Source organism: Lissotriton vulgaris, chromosome 2_1 (assembly GCF_964263255.1).
Source record: "Lissotriton vulgaris chromosome 2_1, aLisVul1.2, whole genome shotgun sequence".
Lineage (NCBI taxonomy): Eukaryota > Metazoa > Chordata > Amphibia > Caudata > Salamandridae > Lissotriton > Lissotriton vulgaris.
This window is the reverse complement of record NC_141687.1, coordinates 1,671,163,612-1,671,183,330: the sequence shown is the minus strand read 5'-3', so window position 1 is coordinate 1,671,183,330 and position 19,719 is coordinate 1,671,163,612. Positions and strand designations below refer to the sequence as shown.

General features: G+C 46.0%; 1 protein-coding gene across 1 annotated transcript in view; it reads left to right on the top strand.

Moving 5' to 3' along the window:
• Positions 1–3,751: 3,751 nt before the first annotated feature.
• Positions 3,752–19,719, top strand: part of RPS6KA1 (ribosomal protein S6 kinase A1) — a 1,033,098-nt gene continuing 1,017,130 nt past the window's right edge. The window contains exon 1 of the mRNA XM_086957626.1: positions 3,752–4,478. Within this exon, the coding sequence (XP_086813752.1) occupies positions 4,416–4,478 (63 nt within the window). The 5' untranslated portion in view covers positions 3,752–4,415. The remainder of the gene's footprint in view (positions 4,479–19,719) is intronic.

Genomic DNA, 19,719 nt, shown 5'->3' with positions numbered 1-19,719 from the left:
AAGAGCGCAGCCCAACGATACCAGAGGAGAGCAGGGAGCGTGGGGAGCGACCGCTACTGAGAGCGTCAGCAAGGAATGTACCGATAGCCGTGAGGGAGGCGGTACAGAAGGAGCTGCGCGACTTGAAAGAAGCGGAATTATTTAACCAATCACATGCGTGGAGTGGCTGGCCCCCCTGGTGGTGGTGATGAAATCGAACGGCAAGGTCCGGCTGTGCGTGGACCTGCGCGAACTTAACAAGAACATAGTGGTGGAGAAGTTCCCGCTGCCCCGAATAGAGGAAATGCTGGCAAAGACCAAAGGGAAGAAATGGTATTCCACCATAGACCTGACGTCGGCGTACCACCAGGTAGCGTTGCACCCGGAGAGCAGTAGGCTGACATCATTCATCACCCCCTTCGGATGCTACCAATTCTGTAAGATGCCATTCGGGTTGGCATCGGCAGCGGCGGTCTTCCAAAAGCTGATGCACCGTCTCTTTAAGGACATGGAAGGGGTCCAGTACTTCCAAGATGACATCTTGGTCATGGGGAGTGACCAACAGGACCACGATGCGAAGTTGGCCAAAGTACGGAGGGTGCTGGAGGACAAGGGGCTGACTGCTGAGTGCGAGAAATGCCACCTAGGCATGGCATCCGTCACCTACCTGGGGCACGAAACCAGTGAACTAGGAATCACGCCCAAGAAGGAGAATGTAAGAGCGATATGCAATGCACCACCACCCGCTAGCAAGGAGGAAGTCAGGTCCTTCCTATGAATGGCAGAGTACTATAGCAAATTCATACAGCACTTTGCTTCCAAAACCCACCACATGTGGTTGTTGACCAGAGAGAAGACGACGATTGATTGGACAGAAGAAACGCAGAGGGAATTTGAAGACGTCAAGAGAGAGGTAACACAAGCCATACCCCTCCAAGGATATGACCCACAAGGGAATATGGTAGTGACAACTGATGCCAGTGACAAGGGACTTGGCGCAGTCCTCATGGAAGACAGGGGTGGAGGAACAATGGAGACCCTTAGTTTTGCGTCCAGGACCCTGACAGACATTGAAAAAAAGTTCAGTGTTATCGAAAAGGAGATGCTGGCAGTGGTTTGGGCCATGGGGAGATTTCGCCAGTTCCTACGGGGGACAAGATTCCAACTAAGAACAGACCACAAGCCATTAGTACGGGGCCTTATATCTAGTGGGCATGCCAATGCCACCCCGAGGATAGCGAAAATGACTCTCAAGCTACTGGAGTATCGGTACGATGTAATGTACATCCCGGGTAGCAGAAATAAAGTCGCTGACTATCTCAGCAGGGCAGCAGCTATGGAGCCAGCAGGAGAAGAGAAGGAAGAAGAAGATGAAATGGTGGCACTGATGGAAGATCCGGAGAAGGTGATAAGTAACCTAGAATGGAAGGACGCATACCAGACAGACAAGAACATCCAGGAGGTGAAGGGATACATCACAGGAGGATGGCCGGAAAAGAAACACCTGAGTGGAGACATGAGGAAATATTTCGAGGTGAGAGAAGAGCTCTCACTCGGGGACAAGGGAGTCTTTATGTATTGAGGGGACAAAGTAGTACCCCCAGAAGGACTCATCCTTAGACTACTAACTATACTACACGAAGGCCATCTAGGAATTGGGAAGACCAAATTAAGAGCCAAACAAGGTTATTGGTGGCCAGGCATGGATACGCAAACAGAGAGACATGTAAGGGAGTGTAACCAATGTCTGCAGGCGGATAAGACCATGACACCATTGAGGCCGTCCATAGGAAAGTTCGACACACCGAGGAACCCATGGGAAGAACTTTCCATCGATATATTGGGTCCCATCTTGGACGAGCAAGGAACCCCTAAGTATCTATGCGTCCTGGTGGACATATATTCCAAGTGGCCAGAAATACATATCAACGAAGAAATGGACACGACCACTATATTAAAATTTCTCACAGCCACCTTCCTCAGGGAAGGTATTCCCAAATCCATATTAAGTGACAATGGACCACAATTTACTTCTGACAAATGGGTGAAATACATGGAGAGAAATGGAATCTGTTCCAAACACATTTCCATATACCATCTCGCAGGGAATGGACAAGTTGAACCCTTCAATAGGGTCTTAATGGGCTCCATCCAAGCAGCCATCATGATGGGGAAGGACTGGGAGAAGGAACTGTTGCACATGATCTGGGCGTATCGCATCACCCCCACCGGGACTGGGTACAGCCCTTTCCTGATTCTAAGAGGCAGAGACCCATTCACCAAGGATAATCTGGCGTGGAAAGAGAAGACGGTGACCAGCAAGTGGTCCCCAGCGGTTGTACAAGCTAATTTGGAAAGGGCCCAGAGGATATATTCGGAACACTACAATAAGAGAAGGAATGTAAAAGACTCGCAATTGGAAGAAGGAGAATGGGTAAGAGTCAAACTGGCCACACTTCAACAGAAAGGGGATAGTAAATACAGCAGACCTTTACAGTTCAAAGAGGTTCTTGGCCAAGCGGCCAGGCTGAGTGACGGCAACCTATGGTCCCAGGAGCCCATGGCTTGATGTAACAAAATTGTACAATGGGCTCCAGAGGCACAGGAACCAGACGAGATGGACCAACGTACTTTGGGAACTGATACGGACACTCAAGAAGGAGATATGGAAAACACAGAACCAGGGGTGGAGCAAGAAGACGGAGGCTCCCCAGGCGCCGGCAGGACGAGTCGAGAGGGAAGAGAACAGGTGGACAGAGAAAGATCGTTGGTCCACAAAGGCAAGGAGGAAGAGTCCCTGACCCAAGGGGGATCGGAAGGAACATCCACTCCGGTAAGGTGCACCAGGGGAGGACGATTGATAGTGAAGCCCTCCAGGTTCCGGGACTATGAGATGGGTGATGGACACTGAAGCCACCATAGACTAAGTTACTTGTTTCTGGAAAAAAGGGGAGATATGTAGAGTTGCCGCTCTAGTTGTCTCACATCGTGTGACGACATGACGTGAGGCGGCGGCCATTTTGGATAGCGCACTTCGGAGCGCGATTCAGTCGGGTGCCGGAGCTGTGTGAAGCAACACGCTCGGCGCTCTGTGTGCGAATTAATAAATAAATACTTTCTGTAATTACCTGCAAAGAGCCTCTGTCCATATATACAAACCACATCTTTACAAGGGGGGAATCACTGCTTGGAGTTTTCTCTGGTAAGGGGGAAATCACCGACTTTAGTATATTTTACAATTTTTGTACTCACAGGGACTTTAAAATACAAGGTAAGCCGTGAGAAAATCGGTCAGATGACAACCCTACTCTTTAAAGAACGGCCTCTAGAACTCCTCGACTTCCACTGGCAGCGAAATACCAATCATGTTTTGAGTGCCTACCCTATAAGAGAGGCTCAGCGGCGCGGGGGCGGGGCTGTGGGTCCAGAAGGGAGGGGCTTAGGTCCTCGCAGGGGCAGGCGTTGGAGACTCGTGTACAGACCGGGAGGCTCGCGGCAGTTGCAGCACGGGTGGGGCCTGTGCCCGAGGGTGGAGACGCAGTGCGCGGGGAGGGTGAAGGAGGGGTTCTCGGCAGGCGTGAACACTCTCGTGAGGCCAGGTGTCTGTCCCGAAGGCGACAAAAGCCTCTCTCCTGACGTCTGTAGCGGACTGTGGTGCGGGGAGGTAGGGAACGCTGGCGGTTAGGATATAAGCCGGGTGGCTCTCGGCGCCGTGCTGCGCTACGGTGACTGCCGCGGGGCTGAGCTGGAATAACATTTAGCCCGCCTCGTAGGGGCGTGTCCTCTGCCGCTCTGCTCCCGTTCAGTCGGGTGGCCGGGGTGCTCCTGCTGCCTCCGATCGGGACCTCAGCCTATTGCAGGGAACAGGCAAAGTCACAACCGTTGAAGTGTGTCAGAGCCGACCGCGGAGGGTAGGCAGCGGGCCCACCCAGTCTAGGAGCCGGGCACTCTCGGGGACACTGCTAGCACGCGCTGGCGTGTGTGAGAGGGAGGTGTAGGTGAGGGGCGCGAAGGGTCCCGACGAGGCAGGTGAGGGTGCAGGCTGGAGGCTTCCTTAACGTTCAGAAGGGCGAGTGAGAGGCCGGGGCCGGTGAGGGAAGCAATTGGTGTAGGAGCAGAGGGCCACCCAGAGTCCCGAGCGCAAGTGAGGGCATCAAAGGGGGTGGTTGCAGAATCTTAGCATAGGTGAAGACCCCTGTGAGCTAAGCGAGTGCAGCAGTGTGCAAGGGATTGTCCACGGGGACACGCACGGACTCCTTAGTAGGTGAGGGCAGCCAAGGAGCCCAGAGAGGCAACAGGGCGAAAGCCACCGCAGAACGTGTGGGTCTCTACTGAAGGTGTGAGCGGCTCTGAGGTGGGTTCAAGAAGCACTCCCCAGGAATCACAGGTGCCTCGAGGATTATTTACTGCACAGTGGACGCCACACACCCTGCGAGATGCCGTTGGCACAGCTGGTTGACCCCTGGCCACATTTGGAGGTGGTTCACGTGGACCCAGAGGTAAGAGGTGTGCGGGCAGAGTATTAAGGAAAGAGTACTTCTGCACCACTACGATGGTAGAGGTGCTTTTTTGTGTTGATGGACTATGAATTAATAGCATGTAGGGCTTATGTTTGCAAGGTGGGGTGGGGAGGTTCGAGTCTAAGGTACCCAGACTGCATCCAGCCAATGGTCGTGCGACTGCAGGGGCAGCATTCCACTAAGCCAAGGAAAGCTATCCCCATACTAAGTAAAGACCGCATCGAATCTCCGTGAGTCTGTCTAAATATTGGTTGCTCTATATATTATGTATAAGATATTCGGATAGCTGGCAATAAATCAGAGTGAAACGCAAGCCACATAAATCGTTCAGTGCGTGTTGCATGCTGTAATCAGTGTCATTGTTCAGAAGGATGTCTGCCGTAGGGATCTGTGTAGATTCAGTTCAGGGCAGTTTCCACAGGGAGAAAGAAGCAAGGAACCAACCTCACTCTAAAGTGCTGGAGCGAGGGCATCTCAAACTTCAGCTATTCACTAAGAACGGCTTCGTGTGCTCGGTGTGTAGGTAAAACTTCCAATAGATTGTCACGGAGGATGAGATTGGGTGCCGGCAGGCGATTCAAGCTAGCATATTGCTAGTAGGTAGAGTGGAGCATGGATTAAAAAAAAAAAGCCAGTGTTCCAAAATTAAGTGGGCCTCATTAGGACATCTGATAGCGAAAAGTGTGGCCCACGTTTCCAAATCAAGGCAGTGTTGATCTTCTAAAGACAAGTATAGGTGTTTTGCCCACCAGAACATAAACCGGTCCACAAACAGCCAAAAAGTAAGGCCTCACACTAACCTGTGAGGCGAGTCTTTCGGACTCTGCCGGATTGCTTATAGGCCAGTCCGTCCCTGCGTAGTGGGACAATACTAGTCAGTTTTATTTATCTTTGATATATGCATGCTTTTTTCACATTCTACATATTATTGAGGGACAGAGAGCGACAGTGATTTGCCGACCGTTAGTTACACTGCATGCTGAAATAAGGATTGGAACCTGTGACGTCCTTTCCAATCTATGGAATGGGAACATTTCAGTGTTTTTTAAAGCTGCTTTCGACTTGGGAGGTTGGGCACAGAAACCTGTGTACAATGAGCATCCTACATGTTGCTCAGATTTGTTTTCCAACAATAGAAAGTGTCTTCCACATTGCTAGAACGAACTTCTTTTTTAAAAGATAACGTTAAAAAAATACCTATTTAATTACAGAATAAAGGTCGTGACTGCCTCGCCAAAATATGAAAAGATGCATTAGAAACTCTAATGATATTCCCTACTTCCCTCTGTGGAAATATGCATGAGCCGTTGCATACTTTAGCTGTCCCACTCCACCCCCACCCAAAAATGAGCTGCTGGACCGTAGACTATTGTTGGTTGGTATTCTCACTATTGTTCACTTCCCTTAGTATCAAAATATTTAGGATTTTTGCATCGAAGACGCAAAATAGCAGATTTCAAATTAAATAAGCATGAAAAGTTTTCTCTGTAGAAAAGGCAAGAAGCAGAGCTTTAAATCTATGAAATGTTAGCAGCTGGTCTTTACAGATCCATTATGTCTCTATGCTTTTTCTGCTGCGCTTGCGGAGTTTGCAGAGGCCCACACCGTGCAGCGCGCGGAGTTCCGAAAAACAGAACGTTGTTCTTGCTCGTGCTCGCCAACGTTAGGTTGGTGAGCTTCTCTGCATGCAGGATGTCACAGCAGATGCCGTTTGTGTTTGGTGAATGGTGTCTTTGTCAGCAAGGCCATCGCGGCCACACCATTGTAAAGCTTTGCACCCCCCCCACTGCTCCACCCCCTTCCATAAGTAAATGATGCAGCAATGTGCATGTAGTTATATCTGTAGCTTTTGTTTATGTCCAACATCTTATACATACGTGCACGCGCCCCTTCAGTGTATGTCCTAACATCACAATGTGCACATCTGCAACATACAAATCGACTTTTTAAGTCTCACAGACCTAGCGCTGGGTATTTGCTATTTGACCCGATATATCTAAAGCGCCCTTTCTGTTGGTATAGATGATGAGGTTCACTTCATTTTTTAAGCTATTAGTATTGTAAATAACAATGCCTTGTATTTATGTTTTAAACCGCAAAACATCAAAGGCATTTTCATTTACAATGCCAATAGCTCAAAATTGTGTGAATGCGAGACCTATTGCATTGCAAATGCTTGTTTAAAGGAGGCCTCAAAACGGATCTCTATCCCGCTCTGTTTTATGCCCAGGCGTCCCGTTTTTTCCAGACTGCAGTGACAGCAGGCACATTGATGTGCGCGTGCTCACACTGTTCACTTCTAACTAGTGGAGCATCTACGTCATGACTTCATGCCAGGCAAGCATGTAGCTGTATGGAAATCCTTTAAAGAGTAATTTTCTCTCTGGATTTCACTTCTCTTTTTGAAATTCAGGAGCAGCAACATTATCATGGTGTCACGAGGGCCTGAAGTGGAAGCTTTTTCAATGTTAAATACAAGCCTTAGTTGCTGCCTATTTATCTTATGCAACTAACAACCATTGACAAATCCAATAGTCCTGACTTGTTGTAAGTGCCATGTTACCTGTTGTATCATACATCTGGATGCAATGACAGAAACAGCAAAGTACAAGTCGGGCGGCACACAATCCTCTGCACAGATTTTTAGATTGTGTTTTTAAGCACACCCTTAATTACATTGGCCACGCCCCTTTTTGAGAGACCCCCCTCCCCAGTTTTTTATCACATTTAAAGCCCTGGTTATGAGCTTTGACAACCCACTCCTATAGATATTAGATTAGCTTCAGGTCCCATTCTTCCATACAAAGTTGTTGGACCTTGTGACATCTCCCCACCAGCTGCTACTTGACCTTTCTTTCCTGATTCTGCTTTCAGACTAGCCCCCTACCTCAATCCGATGTGGGCTTGACAAACCACTGAATAGTAGAAGCCAGTTCGGTTTTCAGGATAACTATGATGAATATGCTTGAGTGCAATTTAAAATTTTTTTTTTTGTGGCAATTCTAAAAAACAAATATGGGGTTTACTAGTCAGTGGTTCGACAACCTCGCCTCTACTCAGTCTAGTTCCACTCATTTGATTTCAAACTTGTCGAGGTTATCAAGGAGGGTATAACAAAAGTTGACAGTGTGTATGACGTTGTACAGACTGATGAGAAAAAGAAACAACCGCCAAGTGTGGGAAGGAAAAATAATTTTAGTTTAGTTTTATGAGTTGTAGATGTGGCAAAAATGGTAATTTGCCTATTGATAAGTTGTGTCCTACTCCTAAGGCGTGTGTAATAATTATAAAAGTGAAATACATATTGGTATGTGTTTTAGGAATGGCTGTGAGCTTAAGGCTAGTAAAAAGAGTTTGTAAAGTACTACACCTGGTGTATAGAGTTGATGATCGTCCCTTGCATGATGTTAGTGTGGAGATAGTAAAAATCAGGATGATGTTTGATTCCTGCTCAGGGATCACCATTTTATAGGAAGGAATACTTAGGAATAATTTCCATGGTAATGTTAAGTTGAGGAAGATTAATTATTTGTCCTGGAGGATATGGTGGCCAGCCCATTAGGATGTTGGTTTATTTTGAAGAGGTTTTGGAATTCAAAGGAACGTTTATAGTAGGAAAAGTTGATATCTCAGTCAGAGGTGATCACGTAATCAGGTGGCCACACCAGAATGTGTTGGGTTTGATGCATGATTCCAATGCCAGACCACAAGTCTTTGTAAAAGAGACCAATTAACTCTGTTCCGAAGTCCAGTGTGGTGGGTCTGATGTTTTGTTTTTTCTCTCCCCTTTTTCTTAAAAATATTTTTTTTGGGGGGGGGCTGAGGGAGAAAGGTGAACTCATGAAGTATTCGGTGAGTTTCTTGAGTGTTTTCAAAATTACATCGATTTGTATATGTTAACGGAAGGGGCTAAGCATGTGTTATTAAAGTTACATAGATTCTCTGTAGACGTTTACGATGATGTGAGGATCAAGTTGGACGTATTGTGTTTGGATGGTGTCAATGCCTATAGAGGCTTCTGAGTGGTTGGCCCCTATTCTTGTGGCAAAAAAGCATCAGGGCACATCTGGCTTTGTGTAGATTTGAGGATACTTAACATGAAACTAATTGTGGATGAATTCCCGTCTCCTAACATAATGGTGCTTTTAACAGAATTACATGGAGCAAAATTCTTCACCCAGTTGGATGTACCTTAAGTGTACCACCAGGTTTGGCTTCATGAAAAGTCAAAAATATGCCTCATCCATCACGTCCATATGTTTGTTCGAGATTGTCAGGATTTCATTTGGTTTAGTGTCTGCCATCTCTATTTTTCAGAAACTCAAAGTTCACAAAACTGCACAAAGACTTAAAGCTCTTTAGAAATGCTGTGAAAGTCTTGGGTATTTGCTTCTGGAATCTTAGTCGGGTTGCTAGGTGTGTTGGGTGTGAGCATGTAACTCTTCCGAATTCAAGGGTGTTGACTATATAAACATAAGCGCTTAAAACTTCAATCCTCCAGAGGGTAAAGTTACAATATCTTCATATGAAACAGTTTATTTCAAAATGCTGAACTTTGAAACGACACTATCTCCAGAAATACCAGTAGCCTTGGTGACCCCCCTCAGTTTACTTTTCCTCAAACTGTTGTGTTTGGACACACACAAGGTACCTTGAGGAAAAACATTTTTGTTCTCCTTAATGACACCTCTTGAATGCTTTGTTGCTAATGTTCGAATACAACAAGTGCTAGTTTATGAGGTGAAGAGCATTCGGGAGTTCACTGGTGCGCACACTTCTCAGAAAGACAATGGCATTGCTGGAATACACACCGTAGGAAGACTCGGTGTTGTTGTTTACCACTGCACTTCTACCAGAATGAAACAGTGCATGTGCCGGGCATTTCAGATAAGTAATGCTCCTATTGATTACCGTCAAAGTGAGCGAGTCACTACACTGCTCCAGTCCCTTGCTGATGTCTTCTGAATGGGACTCAGATACGTCTCAACAAAATGCTTCCTGAAGACTTCAACAGCCTCGGCTCTTAGTCTCGTTCAACAACCCCAGAGACAGAAAACAAGCAAAACTTCACTGAATAGTCAACAACTCTTGTTTTCTGACTCACCCAGAAGTGTTGAGTTGAAGATCCCCTTTCTAGTCCTCGCCAGTGTAAAAAGATGGTAAATTCGTAGTGAAGGTCAAAGTAGGCCCCCCTATTATGTTACAACAGCCTGCCGTTAACTGACAACCAATGGAATCTCCTTTTATTTCCCCTCCCTTTTTTGGCCCTAGGAGGGGGAGCCTAAGCGCACAGGGTATTCCTTCCCTGCCCCCTTTATACTACCTCCCTTTTTATTTTAAATATGAAGTTAGGGGACTTGGTACCCGAGTCCTGTAATGGCTGCCAGCAACTTTTTTCTCATGTTGCTGGCAGCCAATCAGCGCGCTCGCTCCAGCGGGAGCCTGACTCCCGCAGCAGCGAGCTGACCCAATGGGGAAAAAAGCTCCCTGGGACAATCGAACTCTATTTTTAAATTTCTGCTCCCGTGAGAGTCTCCCGAGACTCTTGCCAACCCAACCTCCCAGACATACAATTATTTTTGAATCTCAAGTTCCCAAAAACTACTGAACAGATTTACACAAAAAGCAGATTCTGTGGAGAAAGATATAGCTTCCTTCTAAATTTCATGTATTTCTGTTCAGCTATTTTTGTTGTAGTCAGTCTTCAAGAAATCTATGGAAAATGCATGGGAATTTTATGTTTTGAGACCTCTCTTGACGGACGACCCCAAAACTTTCTTGGAAGGAGCGTAGTTGGATGAACTTCTTAAATTTGGAAAGTTTTGTTAAGATTCGTCAACCGTGGTCTAGGTTATTAGCAAACAAAAAAAACGCTCTTTCTGTGGAAAATAAATACCCATCCTATACTAGAAACAAAATTCCAGAAGGGGAAGTGCTAATTAATAGCTTTTTATTTTATCAAATTATAACATCAGTATTTCAATAAATTTCTTCAATTTATCATACACAAACTGGTCTGCAAGAGCTGTCGGTTATCTAATGAATGTGTTCCACAGTCCAATGCCGTACATTACCTTGGATAAAAAATTCAAATGAGCGTTGCTCTTATTTATGTAACATACAGGAATGTACTTTACTGAGACTAATTAAGTCCTTCACTTTTTGTAATTGTTTCGCAGACCGTGGCCCCCTTTTTTCCTCTTTCTTTTTTCCTGGAATGTATATATATTGTATTATACACTGTGTCTTTGATAGTCTGAATGTAGAATGCTTGACTGTGATATGCGTGTAATCTTGAATGATTGACCAATGTATAGTTATATCCTAATGTCTCTTGTGTCCTTTTTTATAATAACCTTTTTGTGTATGATAAATTGAAGAAATTTATTGAAATATTGATGTTATAATTTGATAAAATAAAAAGCTATTAATTAGCACTTCCCCTTTGGAATTTTGTTTCTAGTATAGGATGGGTATTTATTTTCTCTAACTAATCCATATCAGTACTGGCAACCCTGTTTGTTTCATAATTACTTTGGCTCAGCCTTACTGATTAGAGCCAGCCCCTAGTTGTTTCTTGCTTTCTGTGGAAAAGCAAACCTAACTTCAAATACCTAGTGGCGACAGCCACTTGGTAATACACACACTCTAATTCCTACTCCCCTTGTCTCTCTCCCTTCTGTTGCTCTCTTCCCTCTCTTCAAATTAAAAAAACATTTGTTGAGCGTAAGACTACTCAATAGAGTGTCCCGAAAATAATGGATTGGTGAGAAGAAAGCCTCTCATGGGGGAATTAGAACCCTTCGTTAAAGAGCTAAGTCTTCAATTGACATCTAAAGGACTCTGGATCCTTTATGGCTCTGAGAGACAAGTGCAAATAATTCCAGCCTCTGGTAGCCATTGCAGAAAAAGAAGAATCGTCCCATCTTTTCTACTTGGTATTAGGCACTACTGTCAGTAAAGCCTCCCTACAGCGCAGGGTTCTTGCAGGCTGGCAGTGTGGTAGCCTCGCGGACAAATAGTTAGGTTCCCGTCCATTAAAAGCTTTGTGGTCTAAGGTCAGTCCCTTTAAATGTCACTCTTGCCTTGACCAACAATTGTTGCAAATCTTATAAGATGGACATACACCATGCTACTCCTAGGAATCTTGAGTAAAAGCGGAACAGCATCTTTCTGCACCACCAGCAGTCTTTTTTTTTTTTTTTTTTTTTTTTTTAAAGTACTCTTTTAGACTCCAGTAAAGAGTATTTGCAGTGTCCAGTCAGTACGCCACCATAGAATGGATCACCATCCTTTTACGAGAATCGGGGAGCATACACTGAAACTTCCACAACATCCTGAGGAGGCCAAAACTTGTCCTGACCACACTCAACGTGAGATTTGAAGGTGAGATTATCACATTTTACTCCTAAATTTCGCACTGTAGGAGGAGAGGATGATGATTTTGGCCATATCTTTCTTTATCTTTCCCCCTCTCCCCTATTAGAGCTTCCAAGCAGCTATGGTAATAGCCAATCATGCTAACAATACTTTATCAGGTAGTATTATTGCTGCAATGTTTTGGATCCTTTAAATTAAAGTAGAAGAAATCCAGGAACACCCATGTATAGGTTTTTTTTCATAGCCCACCTGCATAATGAGGCTTGCAGCTTTTTGCGGACCGCACTTTTAGCATGTGTGCAGCTTTGCATACCTTTTTTTAAGTGAAGTTTGGAACCCAACTTCACCTTGTAGGGCCTAAGCTGGGTCCTTGTTCAGTGCCACAGTCACTGTCGGGAAATATTTGCGCCACTGCTGGGTGCCCGCTTTCTGGATTTGCTGTGCTTTGATTAGTACCCCTAGGACTTGATAAAAGTTGCTGTCCAGGATTTGGAGAGAAGCGCTGTTACGGTGTCGTGTGTGGGGGTGTGTGTGTGGTGGTGGGGTATTCCTTCAGGGTTTTCAATGCAATGGGGAGGTGAGGCTGGAATATCAAAGACCACCCACCACACTTTACTTTTTCATTTAGTTGGAAGTTACTGTAAATTGTGGAAATCTTTCCTGTTAACAGAAGGTAAAGGGCAGGAGTAGATGTATTGTATATAATCCCATTACGCTCATGTCTCGGGTTTTATCCTACCTGCGGTGTCCTGCTTGCACCCTTTAACTCATTGGATCAATATTAATTTAATCATTGAACAAATATGTGTAATAGAAAAGGGCATTTGTCTACCCTCTGGTGTCTCCTACCAATAATGAGAGGATGTTCTGATATATGAGCAAGGTGCATGATACTGTTCAATTCGTTCCTGGTTTCTAACCCAGGTCCTTTTGGGGCCCCTTCCAGTAGTTCAAGGAGTAGGTCAGGGTTGCTTCAAAGCCCTCTTCCCACCTTTTGACTGCTCGTATTTTTCCCTTTAGTTCTATACCTGGCTGGCATTTGTATATCCTGATGCGTAGAGGGTCTCTTCCGTGGCCTTCTCCAGCCTTGGAGCACTCTGGGCTGCTCCTGCTTACCACATTCCTAACTGCAGGACCAGTGTGGCAAGTCAATAGTGTCGCCACTGCAATTTCATCCAGCCCAGGATGCTCAGGCCTATTCTGTTATTTTCACAGTTCTACCTTCGGTAGGCTTTTTGTCGAGCAGTGTCTTTACTGTAGCCGCCTCTTACCCTGTGGTACTTTGGGCTGATCCTCGCCAACACTTTGTGGCCCAGGTAGGTTTTTGGTCCAGTACAATGTCAATCCCGTAACCTCCTCTTACCCATGGTATTGTGGGAGGCCTGGTAGGTCTATAGTCATGTACAGTGTAACTTACTTCAGCCCCATGGTATGCTGGGCTATTCCTTTTCAACACCTCTTAGCCAGGCGCTTTCTCTCCAGTACAGTGTCACTCCTGAGGTGGTCTCCAGACCCATGTTACTGTGGACTGAGCCTCGTTGGCACACCTTGGCCTGGCAGCTCCCTGGTTTGTTAGTGTCACTACTGTGGCCACGTCCGGTTCTGTACTACTACGGGAGGCTCCTTGTTGTCTCTTCTCTTGGCCATGGCAGGTCTGTGATCCAGTTTAGTTTACTCCAGTAGCAATCTTCAGCACAATGGTACTGTTAGCTGCTGATTAGCACCGCTTGAGTGGCAGTTTTGTACAGTATCCCCTCCTCCAGCTCCCTGGTCCTTTGGGATGCTTCTCTTTCCCCGTCTTATGGTCATGGTAGGGCTGTGGTCCATTCTGTTATCGCTCCTGCAGCTGCCTCCAGCCCCGTGCTCTTGATTAACCACTGTCGGCCTGGCAGGGCTGTGTATCCAGCACAGTATCACTCCCATACCCTCTTCTAGCCCTAGGACTCGTCAGTTGATTTGTTCATTTATTCTGGCAGTGGGCTGGCCTTGAAGTCTTTCACACCCCAGGGCATCCATTGAGCTGAGGCTCTTGATGAAGTTACAAGACAGACAGGAATGTTGCCCTGCATGCTTCCACTTACCGTAATTGGCACGTTCAGTCCTGCCGCCAGAACACACAACCCACGGAAGCAAAGGCTGCTTGCTCCCTGAACTCTCAGTAGTCCTGTCATAGCAGAAGCGCATTCAGTTATCGCTGTCACTTGCTACGGGCGTCAGGGTTGCGGTGGCCACAGCGCTTCCAACATCCTGTTCCAAATCGCCGTATGTGGGCATAGATTATAAAACTGACTTTAGCGGGTGATTTATTATTCGCACTGTTCTGGCCTGGTGCCTGGAGGCTGCTGCAGATGCAAACTGTATAAAATAAACGGGTCCCTTCTGAGTGCCATGTGAGCAGTCTGTCTGAACAGAGGTATCCTGCCCACATTACGTTTTTATTGCTGTACCGGAATAAGATGATGGACTGGAATTACAAGTCTTTGATCCCAGCAAACCTGCTTCTGAAAATGCATAGAAAGTCTTGGAAGGCATTTCCATGCTGTATTAGATATTTAAAATACAACATAATTGTCAGAAAAGTACAGATTAAATTTACTTTCAATTTATTACACTATCCCAGTGGGTGCAGAGGGTCTGAGCAATTCCACCTACCTGGGTGGGGAGAGCAGGGTGCCTTTGAGGACGTGACATAATGTGGTAAGTTGGTTGTGCATTTGCACAGAATTTGCGGAGGCAAAACAGGGATTGACGATTGGCCGGGCATAGAAGAGTATATTGGAGGTGGGGTCTAGTCTGGATATGGTGACAAGTGGAGTTGGGGGGAGGATGATTGGGAGGAGTCGTGTTTGAGAGGTTTAGAAAGTACAACGTGGTCTTTGCCACAACACCGCCTTTACCGCACATGCCTTTACCACGTATGCCTGTGCAGCAAATTTTGTTGTGAAGGCATGATTGGTAAAGGCATATGCGTGGTAAAGTTTACAGCCCAGCCCCCTGCCCTGAGCCCTAAAACCGCCCCCCTGCCCTAAAACAGAAAAGTACTCACCAAGCATCTTCCAGATCCTCCTCTTTTCTCACAATCTTGTCCGGTCATGAAGTCCTTCCAAGTCTCCAAAACCTCCCACCCATTCGCTCCGAATCTAGAGCACTTGCTGCCTTTACCACGTATATGCATATACAATGAAAATCATTGGAATATGGGTGGTAACGCTTGTGTTGTAATGGCACGCGTGGTTTAGCCTGATTGTTAATGCCGTTTACCATGGGAGGTTGCTCCTTCGACTGTCTTTGTGTGGAGTCCTACTAAGCATAGGAGCAGGAAACCGAATTTAGGACTCTTTAATGGTCCTGGTTTCTGTGTCTGAAGGATTGTCTCCGGCCTAACACAGTCTGCCTAGATTTGACATGTTCTTCTGCCGGAGCTAGTGTTCACATAAAGGTCGTCACGCCGTACCTAAAACGAAAGTTGAGTGTTCTGAGTCCTCGCAGTTTTTAATTTGATAATCTCAGATGCATGAAAGCCGTTCATGTCAAAGTTAAAACATGTAAAAAGATACGTACATTTTTTAGAGTTAGATCAAAAGCTTATTAGCAGCAATAGAGTGCCGCAGTTGTGGCGGGTTTATTAAAATGCATCATCATTCAAACGGCTTATCCAAGTGTAGCCACTGAGAACATTGTATAAAAAATACTATGTGATGTCAGTATGCCTGTGATTATAAATGCATAACCGTAACAAGGGATATGGTGAAGGGGAGAAACACTGTTACAAAACACAAGAATATTCCGATGGCCTCCCGGTGGGCACTGAGGGTTCTTGATTCAGTTTAGTCACTGGGCGAAGGAGTCCCATCTTGGAGGCCCGTTTTGGGAGTTGTGGACCATATGGAAAAAATTCTATATTTTCACTTTTGTTGTTCAAATCTGTGCCATATAATTGTGCACAATCTCTATTGCGCTTCCACCTCCACCCACAAATTAACTTGGAGCTCTTAGAAAAGTGTTTCTCTCTCCTCCCATTCTCTCACTCACTATCTTCTCTCCTCGCCACAATACACCTATGCTCCTTTTGCTTAACTTTTTTTGGCAGTATTTGACATTGACTTTGGTTAACGAATGGTCTTTCTTTAAATAGTTCCTTGTGGACAATCTATAAACTGTGCCATTAAAAAGTTTTTAGAGAGGAGACACTACTCACCAACACTGTAGCAAGCATAATTTAGATGCAGGCTAAATGGTCCATTCGATGGACAGCTTCTAGGTCAGAGGTTGAACTCTAGGGCGATGGTGGAGCGCATGCTGAGCTTGCTAATACTGGCTCACTCTAGGATTCCTCAGGATTGCTGGCTGTACATGGGAGTACTCCTGTGTTCGCCCTATGGGGCGTAATGAGACACTGTGGATAATGTATTGGTCTAGTCACAGTTCTTTTGGATGTTATCAGAGAATGCATTAAAAAGAGATGGCGAAGATGCTGAACCTACTTTTAACTGGGCCTTTCCAGAGTCTGGGGCAGGCCATTTTTTTTGCTGATAGTCAAGCAAGAGTTAATTCACCTACGCTTCTTGTGTGAAATGCATGGTTGCCAAAACTGTATGAAACCGGCACACTCTTATCCAACAAGCTGAACCGCTCATTAACAATATAGGGGCTATTTACTATCTAAGCATTTTTTTGATTTCACAAAATTGATAACAGCTGCACCGACCTGCTCCCAAAAATAAAAACTATGTATTTGGCCCCCCAAGAGGTTATTCAAGTTTAAGGTAATATCCTTTCTTCTAAACACCCTGCCATTATTTCGATTGGTGAGTTCGGCATTTGTGCTTTTGGGTGACTTCTGTTTGGTCTGCCTAGATGATGTGGTGGCCAGTGAAAGTTTGAAGGACTACCTGATCTGCCTCACTAAGGTGAAGACCTCTCATTGAGCATGCTTTGTCATAAATGCTCCAAGGTACCTAGTGGAAATGTACCCTGTGGTACATCTAGGGCACCCAATGGATGGTGGAAAAATGCACCCTCATTCTGAATTGAAGAGTTCTCACCACTAAGACCCAAATGCAGCAATGTTGGGCCACCCTTAGTACTCTTGACCCTTTGAAGTTATCCATGCATCTTTAGTTGTAATTCTCACTACTCTGATCTTCAAAAAGCTGGCACGTGCCAAAGATCTTTGATCTGCGCTAAAAATGGTCCTGCTTGTGGTTCCAGTTTCCAATACTTCAGGCATTGGAGAGCTCTTTGCTATTCATTGAACTTACACCAAAGTGTTGGAGCCATGATGGTTTAAATCCATGTGAAGTGATAGCACTGGTCGGCGATCATCAGCCGCTAATAGTTGCTAAAGAGAACAAGCATTTGCAATGCAATAGGTCTCGCATTAGGAAAGTTTGAGCTATTGGTATTGTAAATGACAATTTTTTTATTTATGTGTTGGTTTTGAAAATAGCAAAATTAATAGCTTTGTCATTTACAATGCCAATAGTTTTAACTTTTGCAAATGTGACACCTATAGAATTTGTAATGCAATATGTTTTATTTACGTGACTTAGATGTATCGTTATTACAAATAACAATGGCTTTTATTTTTTTTACATAATTAATACTTAAAAGTTATTGTAATTTATAATGCCAATAGCTTAAACTTTTGTAAATAACTTTTGTGAAGATTATGTTCAGTGTATTTTATTGTGACGAAAATACACAAACAGAACTGAAATATTAACATCTTTTTTATAAGAAAGCTATGGTAACAGGGAAAGAAAGATAGTATCCAGGCCGAAAGAGACAGACAGAAAGACTGACTAGCCTGTCCCTTAGTGTTCTTTGCATGTGGTGAGATTCTAGTTATGTTACAGGAACCTTAAGTGCACATATGCCAATAAGGTCCCCTTGGAGCCAGGAAGATAACAGCATCAGACTGCCAGCCTCTCATAAATAATAATCGGTACATTTTGATCAACATAAGTGTCAGATCTACAGCCTCCTCATAGGTCAGGTTCCAGGCTCCAAGAATATCTGGCACCGGCACCCACCCATCCGACTGGACTCTAGCTGCCCCTTTCTATAAAAATGTACATTGATATCTCCTCAGGGGCCCTGAAGTAATGGCGAGGTAACATGTAGCAGTTTACAAAACTCCTAAAAATTCTAATAGTCAGCTGCGTGCTACTCGCCGAAAAAAGCGCTTCGACGCCTGGTCAGAGTTAGTTAGCGCTATATTAATGCAATTACTATTACTGCAAAACAAATAGTCTTTCCTCTCTCCCACACACACACCACAATGTATCTGTACTGAAGAGCCCCCGCACCAAATACCACACAAGCCTGGCAGGCCTCGCTCCGGCCCTGCTCAAGCGGTTGATGGCCTGTCATGGAGGCGGCACAGCCGCCTACGGTACATACGTGGCTTCAAGAAACTCAAAGCGCCTCACACTGGGACCCTGTCGGTTACAGTACACAAGGTTGGGTTGATTTCTTTTGGGGGATGAGGGTGGGAGTTACAGGAGATTAAGAGGGTGGCCAAAAATCACAGGACGTTCAGCAGCATTGATCAGTTATTTGAACCCTTTATCAAGCCCTCCTCTGAGAACTTCCTCCCCCTCCTCCACCGATGCAGGCAAGATGAAAGAGGAAAAAAAACAAAAGAAAGCAGGCTTCCTCGTCATGTACTAAGACAGTGGCCCAAAAGTAAACATTTCGGCATTTTCTTCAATTAAGAAAACTAAACAAAAACAAGCAGAACGCCTGCACTGCATTAATCTCTGGAGGAGAGGCTGATGTCACTGAAGTCCTGGAGAGCTGCAGCCAATCCCGGCGCAGCCCTCTGATGACGCGGCGGCAATGGCTGAAACTATTCTTTTTTCAGACGATATTTTTGTTACCCATGTTCTGAAGTACTTCCTTCGTTTTCATATGACTGTGATTGTGTTTGCTATCCGGTTGCTTTAATACTTGCACATGTGGAGTGAGACATTCAGATTCAGGCACCCGATTGTGGAACTTTTGTCTTCACAGCCTGCATTTCATCACAAATAGAACTACCTTTAAAAACGAGTCCTCACCGCCTTCCCTCGGACGGTCCTGGTGGGCAAAATCCAAGTCACAGGGGCAGTCCGAGCCTGGAGAAGCGAGCTCCGTGTGCCGGCGCCGCTGAAAGCTGATCTTGCGGCGACCTGGAAGCTCTTGCCCGGCCGGCCAATCCGCTCGCGGCCGACCGGAAGTCCCGCCTCCCGAGGTCCGCGAGCTGCCGGCGCATGGAGCGCCCTGCCGTCCGGGGTAGCCCGGGTCCCCAGGAGGGGGCCGGGGAGAAGGAGTGTGGCGCCTGTTGCGGGGCTCCTCTGACCTGAGGGAGCCTCGATTTAGAGGATGAGACGCGCCGCGCCGTGAGGAGCCCCGCCGGAAGAGCGCAGTCGGTGAGTGGGGCCCAGGGCTGATGTGAAGTGCGTGCGTGCCTGTGTGTATGCCTGGGGGGGTGGGGAGGTGGGGAGGTGGGAGTGTGTGCGCGCGTGTGTGCGTGTGTGCGCGAAGGAAAGTGTGTGCGCATGCGTGACTGTGTGTGATTGAGAGAGAATGCGAGGTAGGGGATAGTGTGCCTGTGTGTGCCTGTATGTGTGCCGTATGCCTGCGTGTGCATGCGCGCGCCTGTGTGTGTGTGTGTGCGTGCGTGCATGCAGAGGGGTGGGGGCTGCCTGTGTCTGTGTGAGAGCCAGGGCTTGCACCACGCATGCGCAGCTATCAGACGCTCGCTCCCGAGGTGAAATCCGACCTTGTCAAAGCGCGCGTCTGGTAGCTGTCCACTCTCCTAAATACGGGCAGCATAAGTTGTCGAGCTGATGCA